This window comes from Lepidochelys kempii, chromosome 7, assembly GCF_965140285.1.
Source record: "Lepidochelys kempii isolate rLepKem1 chromosome 7, rLepKem1.hap1, whole genome shotgun sequence".
In the NCBI taxonomy this organism is placed as follows: Eukaryota; Metazoa; Chordata; order Testudines; family Cheloniidae; genus Lepidochelys; species Lepidochelys kempii.
Window position 1 is genome coordinate 18284579 of NC_136386.1, and position 16676 is coordinate 18301254.

A 16676-nucleotide genomic window follows, 5' to 3' on the forward strand; every position below is an offset into this window, starting at 1 on the left:
AGGGTCCCCGGTACACATCTCCCCCTTCTCCGTTGTTTCACGTATCCATCGCTCATCAATAGGGGAAAGTGTTCCGATTCACGTTGGTCCCGATCCACATATCCGTCACTTCCCCTTTCGCATGGCTTTTCTTTGGGTGCTTTCCCCGGAGCCCAGGAGACACTGGGACGGAGTGGGAGGAGCGAAGATGGGGCGTGCTTGGAGGTGGGGGTGGTGGGGGGGGGTAGGAAGAAGCAGGATGGACATTATTTCTTATGGAGAAAAATTCCCCGGTATCCATTCTTTTCAGAAACACAACCCCGATGTATACCACGGACCCCCTGTAACAGCCCACTACACATGGAGAAAAGACAAACACAACAACTCTACAGTTTTTGCTACTACACATTCTACAATTCCTTATTTTCAATATTTTCTTTGATTAAATAAAGTTGAAGAACTGAGATTTATTTTTTTTGCTGCTGAATGCTCAGCACTTTTAAGCAATGAAAGAGAACAAAGCAGCCATGTTTCCAATTAAGGTCTGAAAGCACACGTAAAACGTAAACAGAAAGGTAACTTTGCTGAAGGCAAGATCCTCAAATTCCTACATGAAGTAAAGTCCCCATTGACATAAAAGGCTGCAGGAGAGGGCCCTAAGGCCTAGGGCATATCTTAACACTAAACTTGCAATAAAACAGAAATTTTATGATACAGAAAATTAATGAGCCACTACATGCTATTCCTGCCTCTCAAAAAAAGCCTTTTCATTTAAAAAAGATTAAAATTCCAGATTTGCTGAGGATATTAAAGCCAAACAGTTAGCTTGAAATCAAGAAAATAAAATGAGTAATACAGATGAGAATTAGGCACTATTTTTTCCATTCATTAGTCTGATTTCCTTTCTATCTACTGTCTACTTTGTGGAACTAAAACAGCAAGAGGAAGTCCTGGGGCAGCTATAGTAGTAGTAATGTTCAGGGCAGGGGATCCCCCTTTGAGATGTGTGCTTGTAAAACCTGACCCTCAACGTGAACTTCATAGAGTTGAACCACCACCAATCCTTGTGAACAGACTTCCAATTTGCAAACTGTACACAAACTGAACCTGTGTGGTTCATGCTGCCAAACATGTTTACCCGAAACCCTTTGTTAACTAAAGCTCGGTCATGTCCCCAGGGTTATACTGGGCTGCAGGTCTGAAACACAAAGCTTCAGGAAAGAAGGAGACAGATGACGCCAAAAAAAACAACACACAAAAAATGCCAATAAAGCAGGGCTGATTCCAGCTGCAGAGAGTCCAGCAAAGGCAAGAGAAAAAGCTGGTGAGAGGAAAAACAGGTGAGCCGGATCATTTGTAGGTCACAGAAGTAAGACATTCCTACTGGCAGATGGAATGGGAGGGACCACCCCTCAGCCAGTGCCAGTGGCAACAAAACCTCCGATGACAAGGAGAAGAAACAAAAGACAAATGATACAATTAAAAGTCATGCTCATTATTCACCCAAAGCAAGGCTTTCCTTGAAAATGTAAAAGAAAGGTCAGAGCTTGAACCTCCCTTAGCTATGCATCACTGCATAACTTGCAAATAGGCTACCGATCTTGTGCATGCACGTACAAAAGCTAATTTAAAAGCTACATGGCAATGTGCAACAGCTCATCTGAAGGCAAAAATGAATCCTTTCAATTCATCTCAGTTGTCTTTAGTCAGCCAGTGGTGAAGGAAAGATAAAGTATTCCCTCAATGAGTTTGCATAATGTCAATGCAGATCCAGCTAAACTATTGTATAAATTGTTTTGCTAATCGGAAAGTCAATGCTGCAGGCCAAGAATTCCATATACCCACTAAAGATGAACTCATTACCTGTGCAACCATGCTTCCAAAATGCAAAAGAGCATTGATCCACCTTTCTTGCAGATCCCATGACATAGTTACATTGTTGAAAGACTTTTGAGATTGTGGTGTTGGATTTATTTCATAGCAAGATATAATTACGGTCATTGTCTCATATGTATCGCTGATAAAAAATTAAAGCCACATGTAACAGTATACTTAGCAAGATATGAAAATGACCCTTTTACTCTGACTAGCATCTCCAGGTACACTAATTGTGAATACAAGTCTCCAGTATTCATGATTCATTTTAAAAAAGCTCTGAAAATGCTTAATGGGTTTGTTTCAATAAAGTAATCAAGAAAATATGTTTAAAACAGTTTCAAGGTGCTCCTAGACCATATTAAGCTACAGGTTCATAGGAATGTTCCTTATAAAGTCAGAACTTCATAACCATCTAGGGTGAGCTTCAGAGAAGGCCACTTTATATGAAAAAAATGCAATTAAAACAATTATATACAGATGTAATGAGACAGCAAAACAGAGGTAATGAGCAGTTCTTTTAAATTACTTTCACTCACAAGGGAGACTCACAATTCACAGGCTCTGTTCAGGGATTTACAGTTCATTCTCTTATTGTTATAGAACATGTCTGTCTATCAGGTGTATTGGCCTCAGGACATTAGAGAGACACAAGGAGAGTGAGGTAATATCTTTTATTGGACCAACTTCTGTCGGTGAGAGAAACAAGCTTAAGCTTACTATAAAAATAATAAATGAAACAATGAATTCACACTACTGTGGCTCTTTAGGGTAACGCTGATCACTAATTTGGCTCCTGAATCACTGAGGTCTGACAGGTTTCAGAGTAGCAGCCGTGTTAGTCTGTATTCGCAAAAAGAAAAGGAGTACTAGTGGCACCTTAGAGACTAACCAATTTATTTGAGCATAAGCTTCCGTGAGCTACAGCTACAGCTCACGAAAGCTTATGCTCAAATAAATTGGTTAGTCTCTAAGGTGCCACTAGTCCTCCTTTTCTTTTCACTGAGGTCTGAGTATCACTGCCCTAGTGTCTTTTCATATGGATCCCATTTGACTAGTCATTTAACAAATAGCACAATTTTTTTTAATCACCTTTTATGGCAGAAACTCTATTTCCCCTGATATTTCTTCCTCTTCTTCTGGGAAACATGTTCTATTGCTAGCATCTCTCCCATATTCTCCTTTTTACACAGTAAGATAAAGAATGTAATTCTCCTTGCATAAATTAAAATGTTTGACTTCAATTTTCTTTTCCATCATTAAATTGCTTGTCATCCCTTGGAAGACCTACTGTCTCCATATCCCTAACTACACTGTTCCTTAAGTGACTGAATGTCTCATTGCTTAAGAGGGTAAGACCAACAATCTTGCTTTTATTCTCCATGTTTGTGTTGAGGGTTTTTGTTTTATTTTTAGTCACAATACACATAAACTTGCTAATTCTCCATTGTGCCAGATATTTTATATCACTGGATTAGTTTTTTCAAAACCTTTATTGTCTATACACAGTTGCGTTATTAAAACCCCACCGATATTTCTAGATGGCAGTAATATGGGAAAGCAGCATGGTCTTGTGAGGGTTAGGAGCTGTGTGGCCTAATTGTCAGCTTCCATTGACCTCAACAGGGCTTGAGAACGCATAGCACCTTTGAAAGCCATGCCAACTGAATTTTTTGCCAATGTTTCCACAGACAAGTTCTTGAACAACCATGGGCAAGTCACTTAAACTCTGTGCCTTATAGTTTCTTTATCTGTAAAAGAGAGATGATATTTCCCTACTTAACATGGAGGGAAAATTATTGTTTGCATGGTACTTTGAGACACTCAGATAAAAGGTATGATAAAAAGGCACATTTAAAATGTCTGCTATACGTTACAATTAAATTGCTAATATAACTATTTCCTTTGAGAGCATGTCTTCACTTACAAAAACGACCTGGCCAGACAGTATACTGCACTTTATAAATGATTACTTAACACACACTCCCAGATAGTTCTAGAAGATCATAGAGACATCAAAAACTAATCAGAAAGACACACAGTTCTGACACAGGAATGGATGGCAGATTAACTGTTAGACAGTAAACATCCTAAACAAGCACTAAACATCAAACAATGGAAAGGACTTGTCAGCAAAACTGGTTTCACGTTAGCAAAGTAATTCATTGTCAATAAAAAACAACCGAGTCTCTTCTCAAAAATATATCACTATTGGAAAATGCACAAGTTTGTTACATTACTTGTAATTAATTGAGACCCCCAACTTAATGATACAAAAAGGGACTCATTGCCAAGAAGCTGAAATAAAAACACAGGGAAAGGCAGCATTTTGATGCTATCACAAGTCTTCCCACCTTTGTTGTCAGGGCTATCATGAGATACATAAGAAAGAAAAGATTGACGTAAATCGGTATGCCACTAACCTCCTTGCTGATCCTGATGACTCTGAGAATGCAGGAGAAAGAGATTCTGAGCCCTCAGCCAAATTATAGGATTTGCTTGTGTCAGAACCAGGTATTTCGGCTTTAGGTAACTGGTCTATTACAAAGGTCTGGTCTGTGCATTGTTTTTTAATATTCTGTTCTCCTGGCAGAAATAATACAAGACAGAGATTAATACCTAGCAGATAGTTTAGTTTCCCTTTTGTGTCTTTTTCAGTTTGTTATTCTCTAGCTTGGAAAAGCCAAACTTTTTTTTTTAAAATCATATTTCAAACATATTTCCTCCCCTCCTTTGACTACCTGTGCAAGATTTCTATCAGAATCACTGTTTCAATAAAGTGCCTAAGTTTTTCCCCATCATAGTAAACACTCACCATGAACCAGAGATAACAGCAACATTTGTCCAATATCTATTTTAAGCGAGGGTGAGAGAAATTGCCACGGGTGTGTATGTGCACTTGTCTCCAATCACCATATTTTAAAAATTAGCAAATACTCAAAAATGTGGCAGCTCTGTTTCCTGGTGCTCAGTATGAATTCACTTTATATCATTACACGCCACAGTTTTAGAACACGGAAGTTTGACAGCTCAAGGTAATAAGGTGGCTGTAAATAAAACTAAGCTGATGCTTTGCCAATGCCTCTGGAAAGACAGAAATGTCAATATATTGACTTTTTGGGTTTTTTTAAGTTAAGGAAGCATGTCTAGGAAATACTATTCTAAAACAATTCTATTATTTTATATTTGACAAATGTTTTTATCAGTTGTTACCCCCAAGTGATTCCCTTTGCCATTCCAGAGGGACAGAGATATCGGTTATTCCCTAGACAATATTATAAAGAAACTAAATTGTTTTTATACCTTGTCTACACTCATTTTCCAATGTAGTTATTCCCATATTAAAAGCATGCTTAGATACAATGCTCAAAACCTGATAAGCATTAGTCCCTACTATGGTAATTTGCAATAACAAGTGTCCTGCAAATACTGGAGATGTAAACCATGATTGCTTAGAAGAAACAATTTCAAGAACGACTGTCAACCATGACTTTGCCTATCACTGCAGAACTGATCTTGACAAAATGCCAAATACTTTTGTAGCTACAGTGTGGATAAAGGCTTCAAGGCATTTAGTTTTAGGCACCGTTTCCCTCGACTCAGAATGAAATATCAAGAGGATTCATCATATCAGTTGTGAATGTACTGCAGAATTCAGTGAGCTAGACTGTCAATAAATCAGCATAGCTCCATTGAAATTAATGGATTAGAAATAGGAAAGATCTATTAGGTCGGAATACAATTCCGCAAAGGAAGACGTATCCAAAATTAAAGCTTTTTTTAAACATGGTTGTAATCAAAAACCAATTCAAACAATATTTAAAGAATACAAAAATATTATGAAGATTCGAAATTTAAGACACAAAGCCCGTCAAGAGCAAGTGAGATAGTCCTGATCATCTTTCCTCAGATGCAGTAAGAGAACAGTGATTCAAGCATCATCAAAAACATGGTAGGAATTTGGACGATTTGCAGAGGTCATTAAATAGAACCTGCCCACTGACAGATATTGCAACCACATGTTTAAATTCCACAAGGCTTAGACTTAGAAGTACCCTCCTAGATCATCCCCAAAACATGACCAAAGATATACCCACATTGCCACAACAAGCAATTTCTTAAAACAAATAAGATTGAAAACTAGTGTGAGAACTAACAGTACCCATGGGTATTTTTTTGTCTCTGCAGGTAATAAAGACAGAATATCTATGCTGGATGTGGTTCCTAGAGACTGGACTACTCATACACTTAAGGTTAAGCATGTAAATATTTACCTTGTTAAATCATGACCTACATGAACACTGGGTAGTTGACGTAGTTTAATTGATGGCTTTGGGGTATGCGTGCATGCATCATTTCTTAGGGAAACGCAAAAATTATTTTTATTTTCAGATGTATTAAACATTACTCACCTGTGTCCATAGCCTGGTCTTCAGCAGTGGGTGCTTCTCTCTCTTGTAAGCTCTTGATTCTCCTTTTACCAGTTTTCTTCCATCGGTTATTTACCTGATCCACTAAAAGCTGAAATTCACCTTTATGTTTATTCCCTGAAACACAAAATTACATTCTTCTATGAAAAACAAATTGCTCAGAGAACTGGCAGCATCATGAGTGTGCAAGGGGAGAGTGAAAAGGACATGAACAGAAACACAAATGCATAATAATGAAAACATTTCTCAATTCAAAAAATCACCAACTGACTCACTGTTGCAACATTTTAAGTGTTCTATTTAAGGGCTCAATTTTGAAAAGTGCTCACTGAAGTCAGAGGGAGTTTTGCCATTAATTTCAAAGGAGCTAGGATTTTGGTATCTCTCTAGTTAATTTTTTTTTTTTTAATTAACTTGGTTAAAACCTCTGGAACCACATATCTTTTTGTATTCAAAAAATGATTTCCACCATTTATTCTGGTTACTTTAGGCAGTTATTTTATATCACCAACTACTAGGTATAGAATTATGCAAAAGATTTTTTTTAAAAAGTCAAAAATGTAAAGAAGAGACTCAGGATTTCCCCCCCCCCTTTAAGAAAATGGAAGGGTTTTTGTTTGTTTGTTTTGTTTTTTACTTTTACAAAAATGTTGTCCATAAAACAGCATCACACATGCAAGGTAGGACAAGAGAACATGCAAAAAGAAACATTACTAGTCCGTTCACATTTTCCTAAAATTCATTTTAAACTTTTTTTTAAAGCAAGATGAGCTATAGAATAAAAACATCTGTTCATTCAAAAGCCAGGTTAAGTGTGCAAGCACATTGGAATTAAATAGTGTTTGTTTTTCCCTGATACCATTGTCTGCCAATTTAAAAAAAAATCTGCTAAATAATTCAGTTACTCTTGCCATAATATTAGATAATGTTGTTGAAGAATTCTAGTTCCCTTGGGATTTGCTGGAGTACCGGTTGCTCATTAGGGTCCAGATGGCTCAGTGAATTGATCAGTAAGGGGACAGCAAGCTTTTCACCTCTGTCACTTGTCTTAATTCACAGTGGGACAATAGTTAATGAAAGTCATCACAACGGATCTGTTCAGAGGCCTATGTAGAAGGTGCTAGAGATTTCAGTCCATTACACAGTGGAAAGCTATCTCCATTCCAAACAACCACCGTGGCTGGCACTACCTGACAGAAAAAAGAATGGTCATGGAGACTGGACTGCCTCTCTTACTCCTAGCAGTGGTGCCCTCTACTTCCATAGGAAAGAGGTAGATCATTGTGTAGGAAAAATGTGCACGGCTGCTGCTCTGCCCTGTTCCATGCACAGAGGGATTCAGTCCTCAGGACAATCAATATAACTCAAACACTCATATATATTACAGGGGGCCTTTCAAAACTTAACAGAGAGAGATGCCAGACAACTCTCAGTGAGCCACTGCTGATCCAGACCACAATTTGGAACTCTGTTTTTCTTGTAAGAAAAGAAATCAAAAACAAATGTTAAGGCATTTTGTGCCACTAGGAAAGGCTAAAAACACCTAAAGGAGAACTTAAGGCCTTAAATCACTGATTTTCTCTCTTCGCTGCAGAAGTCCACAGAACTTGCAGAACTGCCTTTTCTGCACACACACAATCATGGCTTCCAGGTAGCTGAAATAATGAGGAAGCTCCACTAATCTTAGAATTTTGTATTTCCTAATTTCACTTCTTGCCTCACCTTCCCCAATCTAACACAGATAAGGACTGCCACTATACATTACATCAATATTTCCGGAAAATAAAGCACTAGCTTTGAATAGCCTACTACCTTTTTCTGAATGAAAATGTGAATTCAGAAAGACAGGCATAAGTGGCTTTGCAAAGAAAATGCCAAGTGTCACAAAGAGCAGACATCTAGTTTTTTAAAAAAAAAATACACCAACACTATAAAAGGTTGCAAAGTCAAGTATTCAAAAGTTATGAAATGCTAGAATGCCTATGCAGCCTTAATTCAGCTCCCCTGAAAACGCAGCCTGTGTGTTATATAAAAGGAAGCATTGATTGTGCTTAGGGAAGCATTGTTCTAGGCTAGCTATCCTCAATTTTTTCAATACCAAAACACTCTACCCATCACTGTCTTATCTGGGTTCCACTGTTGTCAACCTCCCAGCATTCCATTTCAGCTTCTAGACTCAATGGAAACAAAAAGATTTAATAAGGAAAGTTCAGACTTCGCATAATTTTCCTTACCTTCCCTATAACTTAATGTTTCTGGAAAGGGATAGTGAAACATATCTGCCTATTGTTTTAGGGAAAAGCATGGTCAACAGGCTATACATACATTCTGTAAAGCAATCTTAAAAATGCTATGCGTAGAATGGTAATCTTCATTCTGCACTAATGTAACTTCCAATTGTAATTCAAAATCCATGCACTCTGGTTTTTGAGCAACTTTGCCAAATGAATTTTATAGGCAACAGATTTTTTGTCAAATAGCATCACATTTTAATAAATATTACTACAGAGAGCGAAATTTTACGACTACATCTGTTATTTCACGTTTGAAGAAAAAAGTCTCTCTGTTCCAAGATTATGACAATTTTTTCAATAAAGGAAATTTTAATACACATCTGTGTGTTTACTTATGATACCTCAATGATTCAGCACAGTTCAATGCTGCCCTTTAGTTATGTACTCATTGCATTTTCGATGATTTAGTATGTTTATGACCAGTTTCTGGCAGTCAATGCAGTGCTTATTATTTGGACACTCAAAATTCTCTTACTAAAAGGCTGGCAAAATGAGAAGTTTGCTCAGACAGAAGATTATGTAGATTACACACTACCTATAGGGTGAGAACATACTGTTTATTTTTTTAAAATGACATTTACCAAAGATTAGTTATTTGACTGTAATTACCAGCAGTAAGGAAAGCCATGCAAATGTATTGGTACCTGTAGTTAGTTTTAGATTATTGTATTGCAATCTAAGGGCAGAGTTAGGCTACAAATTTCTTTCCACTGAAAAGTCCCAAAGTTTAGAGTTGTCTTGAAAAATAGATGATTCTTTTTTTGGCCTTTCAGAATAATTAATATTTGGACTATCTAACCTGGTGGAAGAAGCAGCTGTTTGTTTTCCATTGTTTTGTTTTGAATTAAATAAACCCCAATCCCAATATATTTCTGAAATTTTCATACAACAACGAAGATCTGTTTTTACTGACACAAAAAATTAATCTCGACATTCTCCAGGACTCCACATAAATATACCTAAAGAGCCTGTCCACAGAGATTTTAGACAGACAAATCACCTAAAAAAAAAAAAAAACATGAACAGATGTACGAGTTAAATGACTCTATGACTATCCCAAAATCAAAGAAACTGAAATATTGAAACATGGTACGTGCTGCTGTTCCCATTGAATTCAATGACAGAAGGACAGGGCCTTTTTTTTTTAATCGCCTTCTAATCTGTGATAACCTCAGGGACGGAGATGATAGGGGGAGTGTGGAAACATTCTATGCTCTACGACTCTGGGGGGACTGCATGGTCACCTGTGCTACTGAGTTCACCACGCTGACCAAACAAGAAATGAAATTCTAAACTTCCCGAGGCTTTTCCTATGTACCTGGCTAGTGCATCGGAGTTCAAAGTGCTGTCCAGAGCGGTCACAATGAAGCACTCTGGGATAGCTCCCAGAGGCCAATACCGTTGATTTGTGTCCACACTACCCCAAATTCGACCCAGCAAGGTCAATTTTAGCACTACTCCCCTCGTCACGGAGGAGTAGCAAAGTTGATTTTAAGAGCCCTTTAGGTCGACAGAACGGGGTTGGTTGTGTGGACGCAGTCATTTTTAAACTGACCTAACATGGCTAAATTCGATCTAACCCCATAGTGTAGACCAGGCCTGAAAGAATTAGTCCTATCAGTGTAATTTTGGAGAGCTCTGGAAACATCCAAAGTGTGTTGCTTCTTCTCCCCATGCATGGAATGCAGTTTTGGTAAGACCCCAAGATAAGACAATAGATTGGTTTACGTGGATCTGAGAAAGCACCTTAAGAATATCTTTAACACCATGAAAAACAACGAGGAGTCCTTGTGGCACCTTAGAGACTAACAAATTTATTTGGGTATAGGCTTTCGTGGGCTAAAACCCACTTCATCAGATGCATCTCTCTGATGAAGTGGGTTTTAGCCCACGAAAGCCTATGGGATGAAGAAGTTTTTCTTGTGAATAGCTTCCTGCCTTATATTACAAAGGTGCAAAAGCAGTCTCTTCCCATAGTACTCAGCCAGCCAGCATCCAGATTAGCAACTACAGCATCATTGGGTCTAGATAGAACGCTTGACCATGATCTTTCAACAGAAGGTGTTGACAGTTTGATAGCCTGATCCGGGGGGTTTCAAGAACATTCTGAGCAGGTCCATCAGCCAGAATGTCTTGGCCCACAGGGAGATATAATGATGCACTTGGCCTGGTCTCTGGGTTTGGCAATCACCTTGGATATCAGTAGGATTGGCAGAAAAGCATAAAAACTTCCCTGATTCTAGTGCAGAAGGAAGGTTTATGTCTCCTCTGGAGCAGAGGTTGGGACATTTGGTGCTGCCCCCAGAAGTGAACAGGTTATCACCAGATTTCCCCCATTGGTGGAATATCAACTGGACGGACTTGACCACTTGTGGTTGGTGGCAGTTTCTCTACTTAGGAAATCTGCCAAGTTGTTGCTCGACCCCAGAGGATGAAGGGCTATCGGGGCTATACTGTGTAGGCAGTAGCAATCCATAGTTCAATCACCTCTTTACTGGGTCAGGGAAGGAGGTCTGGCCCCATTCTTGTTTATGTAGCACATCACTGGCTTCTGATCTGACAGTATCTGTCAGGGCCATAGGACTGGGAGGAACACCATACACACCAGTATGATGGATATCAGTTCCAAGACATTTATATGTAATCTCCTGTCTCTTAGGGACCATGTCCCTTTTACCTGCAGTAGGATACCCAGGCCGACCAAACCCCCCCCCACACCAAGCCTGTTCCAGACACATCCATAGCCAATGCTCTGGAAGGGGATGGGATTTTGAGTGGTTCCCCTTTCTGGACACTGTTAAGATGTAGCCCCCCAAGTCAGTGCCTTGAAGACAAAAGCCAGAATTATTACTTTCTTCCTCAGCCTATGCCTGGTGGGGGAGCAGATGGACCTGAGCCAAAGTTGTAGAGGCCTCAAGTGAAGTCTATCAAGTGCTGTCACAGATGCACCCACTGATACGTGGCCTAATAATTTAAGCAGGTCCGTAACATCATAATAGGACATGCTATCACCCTGTTTATTAATTACCTTAGTGAGACAAACCTGTCCTGAGGTAAGTACACTCTCGCTGTTTTGGACTCTACCCTGGCTCCTATGAATTCTGTCATCGGGAATGGAAAGAAAGACAATTTCTCATAGTTCACCAGGAGGCCCAGTTGGGTAAACAGAGAAAGACTACTGCCACAGTTTCAGAGTTAACGGCACCTTTGGAATTCCCCCCCCCCAACACACACACACACACACACACACCCCATCTTCCTTGAGGGCACCCACTTAAGGTTTTAGGCTTCCCAGCTGCCATCTCTCTTGGGGCAGAGACCCATGTCTATCTCCCTTCAGACTGGATTTAGGTTTGCAGTCTCGCTACACCTCACTGTTCTTTCCACCAGTTCTAACCAGGGTCCAGCACCTGTGATTAACTCTTTCTCCAGGAGTTACAGCAGTGTATACCAACCTTCATAAAGCAAATGGGCATTTAATTCTTAATGCAAAGAAAACAAAAATAATAAAAATTTACATGCATACTAAAAGCTTACCAGAGGTCACCCTTAACCCCAACCCCAGTATTTCAGACCCCAGAAATGGGGTTTTTCCTCCCTTTGGTTACAAGCTCATGTCAGTTTTTAGGTCACGTACCAGACCCCAGCTAGAAAGTTCGGCTGATTCTTTATACAGCAAGGGCTTTTACTATCCAGTCTCTGGGAACAAATAATCACCAGTATCCTCAGAGTGCAGGTTCAAAAGGCGAGGGTTTTTAATAACCAGGGTTGCAGAATTTGCATTAGCTATTCCCCAGAAAACCCACTTAACACATTGTCCCAAAAGTCCATGCCTATCTGGTACTTTAAATATAGTAATTTAAACACCTTACACTTCCAAGGTCTCATAAATGTCAATTTGCCAGTGTTTTGTGACAGGATTTGCCTATGATCAATCAGTCAACTAAATACAGATAGGCCTGGATGCCTATCCTCCTTTGGGGTGCTGCCACTACAGCAAGGCACTTTGTGAAGTCTCTTGATAAGGTAGAGAATCCAAATGTACTGGTAATGATTCTGTCTCCCTGTAAATCTGAGGTACTTCCTGTGGGCTGGGTGGATGGTGATGTGGAAGTACATACCTGCAAGTCTACAGACACAAACCAGTCGTGCGTCTGAAGAGCTGGAATGATGGAGGCAAGTGATACCATTCTGAAGCTGAGGCAGCATATGTATGTATTCAGTCTCCTCAGGTCTAGGACAGGACAAAGACCTCTCCCCTTTTCTTCTTCATAATGTGGAAAGATCAGGAGTAGAAATATCTGCACCTGTAATCTCACAAAACTTTTTCTACGGCTCCTAAACAGAGCAATGAAGCCACTTTTTTTTTTTTTTTTCAACTGGCTCTTGTGCGAAGATACCCGAGACAATGAAGAGGGCAGGTAGGAAGTAAAGAGAAGAATTGGATGGGGTAGCCATAAGTGACGACGTCTATCACCCATATGTCAGCTGTGATCCCTGGACAACGGAAGAGGATGAGGCAATTTCCGAAGATTGGCTACAGAATCTTGGTTTCAGTGTGGCTCACAACCGTCTCTTCAAACCTGCTGCCTCTGGGAATCAGGCTGAAGTGCAATGTTCTGGCTACTACTTGCCCTTCTTTGATGGGGTTTTAAGTTCTTCCCAGCAGTCTTGTGGGAGCCTCAACAGGAAGAGAGGGTCACCCACTCCGATATCAGGAAGCTCTATTTTGCAAAACAGAGCTTGGTAATGAGTGGTTCTAACTTGCAGGGAAGCTGAGTCGACCTTCCCTCCCCTCCCCCCCGAAAAAGATCCAGCCTCTTGAGATCCTTATTCTTTGGGGTCCCTTTAGTTCAGTGGTTCTGAAACTTTTGTACTGGTGACCCCTTTCACATAGCAAGCCTCTGAGCGCAACCCCCCTTATAAATTTAGAACATTTTAAAAATATATTTAACACCATTATAAATGCTGGATGCAAAGCAGGGTTTCAGATGGAGGCTGACAGCTCGCAACCCCCCCCCCACCATATAATAACCTCACGACCCCCTGAGGAGTCCCGACCCCCAGTTTGAGAACCCCTGCTTTAGTTGATCTTTGGTTTTGTTTTCTGCCCTGAATCACTGAGAGGACGAGAAATCCTGGTGTGGGATGTGAGAACTGTTCAAAGCCCTCAGGCAGGACTTGGTAATGTTTCTGTAGTTGCTTCAAAATCAGAAGTAAGGCCAGCATGTGCCAGTGATCCTTCAGTCTCCAATTTGCCCTCGTTAACTGGTAGAGCAATCCTTGTGGGCACTGAGGAGCTCAAGATGTTGAACATCTTGTGTATGTTCTCTTGGATTACTCTCATCTCAATTTCCAAGGTGTCTGCTGTCCTGGTGAAGCTCCTGGAAGGCTCTAAAGTATTCCAGAGGAAGGTTAGGATTGGTGCAACTGCCTCACTCAGAGAAAAAGATGAGTCTTCGCATGGAGACGGCAGCTGGAACATCTTCTGGGCTTGCTTTGCCCCTACTAATGCCAGGGCAAGAAGTGCAGCTGGAGCCTCGTGTCCCTCAATTTCTGGGGTGCAAGGAGGAGTGGCAAATGGAGTTTGCCGAGAATTTGCCGCCCTGATAGACACAGCTATTCAAAAGATTCTAAGGCCTTGGCTACACTTGCACGTTATACCACAATAAAGCCGCCCAGAGCGCTCTAACTCACTCCCCATCCACACTGGCAAGGCACGCAGAGCGCTCTGACTCCCTGGCTAGAGCTCTGCTGGTACTCCACCTCCCCGAGAGGGATAAGGTTTGCTGCATATTGGGTGAGACGCTACAGCGTCAGTGTGAACGAGGAGTTACGTTACAGCGCTCTGCTTGCCTCCCCAAAACGTCCCATAATCCCATTAACTGAAGTGGCCCTTCTTGTCTTTCTTGTGAACTCCGGCAGGAATGCGGAAGTTGCCCTTTCAAAGCTCTATTTTGGAGTGCCGGCTGCTTACCAGCTCCGAGAAAAAAAACAAATGGCTAATGTTTGCTTTGAGTGAGTGAGAGAGGGGCGGGGGGTCTGTACTTACAAGACAGCGTGCTGACACATTCTCAGTACCCCAAAAGCCCAATCTCTCCCACCACATACACACAACACACTCCACCCCACCCTCTCCCCATTTGGGAAGCACACTGCAACCACTTGAATGCTGAGAGAGCTGCCCATAATGCACCACTCCCAACGCAGCTGCAAGTGCAGCAACGCCAGTGCGCTTTCAGCTGTCAGTGTGGACAGACTGGAGTGCTTTCCCTCCTGCGCTGTACGAAGGCTGGTTTAGTGCAAATCACGCTACATCTGCAATTGTAGCTAAGCCCTAAGGTTGTGTACATGAGGCGCAGGTACACTTACAGTGGGATCCACTCTGACACACACTCAAAAAAATCACCTTTATTTTTTTTTTATTTTTAAAGGTACAGATTCTCGTAGCAGCTCAAGTGGCCTTCAGCAGCACGCATACAAACCCGCATTCAGATTACTGAGACAAAAAATATTCATTTGTCATTCAAAAACACTTCACATACACCTGAAGAGGAAATTGCGTACTTCACCATTTGCCGAAAGTATGGCAAACTGTACTCAACAGAAGAAAATGGGTCTTGCTTCTGGCTACTTTGAGCCTTTTAAAAAGGTTGTCGCAAGTTTCACACTGAAGAATACAACAAAAGAAATAATACCGCATATGGAATATTTTAGAATGTTATGGAACTCATGCCAGCAGGAAGCCAAAGAATGAACATGAATTCAGCTATGAATTTGGAACCTTTGGAGGCAAATGTACTAAATTAAAAGGACGAAAGTGTTCCATGCTATATATTAAAACCCTGAAGCACCTCCATATTACAGACAAAACATACCTAATGAAAGTCTTTTAAATTCTGAAATGTCCTCTAACTTTGCAGGATTGGAGTCTAAGTCTGGGTACATTTTGAGACTTGTCCTCAGCAGCCTATGATACTTTGTTCAAATACATTACTTAAATGGATTTTGGATCAGTCCCTTAAAGAGCTACTAGACACTTGTCAGAATTAGGAAAGCATACCCTTTAAAGGCCTTTAAGCTTAAAAATCAGAATTTCTGCATTTCTGTTCCCCTAAATTGTATTAGTAGAGATTTTTGCATGGAAGCAGAAGTATTATTAATGAATTGCTTTGACTTAAATGAAACTGCTTAAGATCTAAAACCAACAACAAAGTGTATGCAGTGATATAAATATACCTGAAATAAAACTGTTAAAAGTAAAAGAGAAGAAGGTTTGCCTACGATTTAAGCCCAAATTCAGGGTTGGCATAAGTGGTTGCAACCTTACAAACGTCGTCAGAATTGTATCTAGTAAATGCAGAGTTGTATTATTCTAGACTAGAGATTAGTTTGGCCCTAAGGCATTGGAGGAAAGATAGGTTGAAACAGGAAATATAGCCAGTTTTAAATGGATATACAGTTTTAAATGGATCCTTAACCAGGACAAACTGTCCCTTCATTGCATAGCTTCTCCATGCTTAAAATGGGAGACATTAAAATGTAATGCTCCTGTAAAATGTGGAAAATTGTATTGGTGGGATATGGCTCACTGTTGAGATTGCTTTAGTTTCCAAGCAGACTGCCGATGAAGTGAAATGACTGGGGTAGATAGAGGAAAAAATCCAAGAACAGCAAAGTTAAAATTCAAGAGCTAAGGACTGTGAATGTTCTACTTATATACATATAACCCAGCAAATACACAAAGAGTAACAGGAAAATCAATATAGTGAATGCAATTTCTGCAGCAAGTTATTGGAAAACAGGATGCAGGTCCAGCTATCTGAATGCAAGGATGCAACCCAACCAATAAGGGTGAATCCCAAATGGTACCAAGAGCTCCAAATTCCCTCTTAGGAGATGCTAGGAACTTGCAGGATCAGATCATACAAGGAATAAAATGCACACTACATAATAAATTTTTAAATAGCAAGAAACCCATCCTCTTGCTTGGAAAATCTAGTCAATCATTGGTCTTGTTAATGGAATTGAACATTTCCCTTCTGGAAGGACAGGTTCATAGATTCCCAGGGCAGAAGGGACTATTGTCATAATCTAG

At 40.3% G+C, this 16676-nt stretch overlaps 1 protein-coding gene across 8 annotated transcripts in view; it reads right to left on the bottom strand.

Annotated features, from left to right (window-relative positions):
• Positions 1-16676, bottom strand: part of RAD18 (RAD18 E3 ubiquitin protein ligase) — a 125841-nt gene that overhangs the window by 60574 nt on the left and 48591 nt on the right. For all 8 annotated transcript variants that reach the window (XR_012159775.2, XR_012159772.2, XR_012159774.2 and 5 more), the window contains exons 10-11: positions 6267-6401; positions 4278-4440 (exon numbers count right to left, since the gene is read on the bottom strand). Coding sequence is in view for 4 of the 8 variants with exons in the window: in XM_073351211.2 (XP_073207312.2) it covers positions 4278-4440; positions 6267-6401 (298 nt within the window). In the remaining 4 variants the exon portion in view is untranslated. The remainder of the gene's footprint in view (positions 1-4277; positions 4441-6266; positions 6402-16676) is intronic.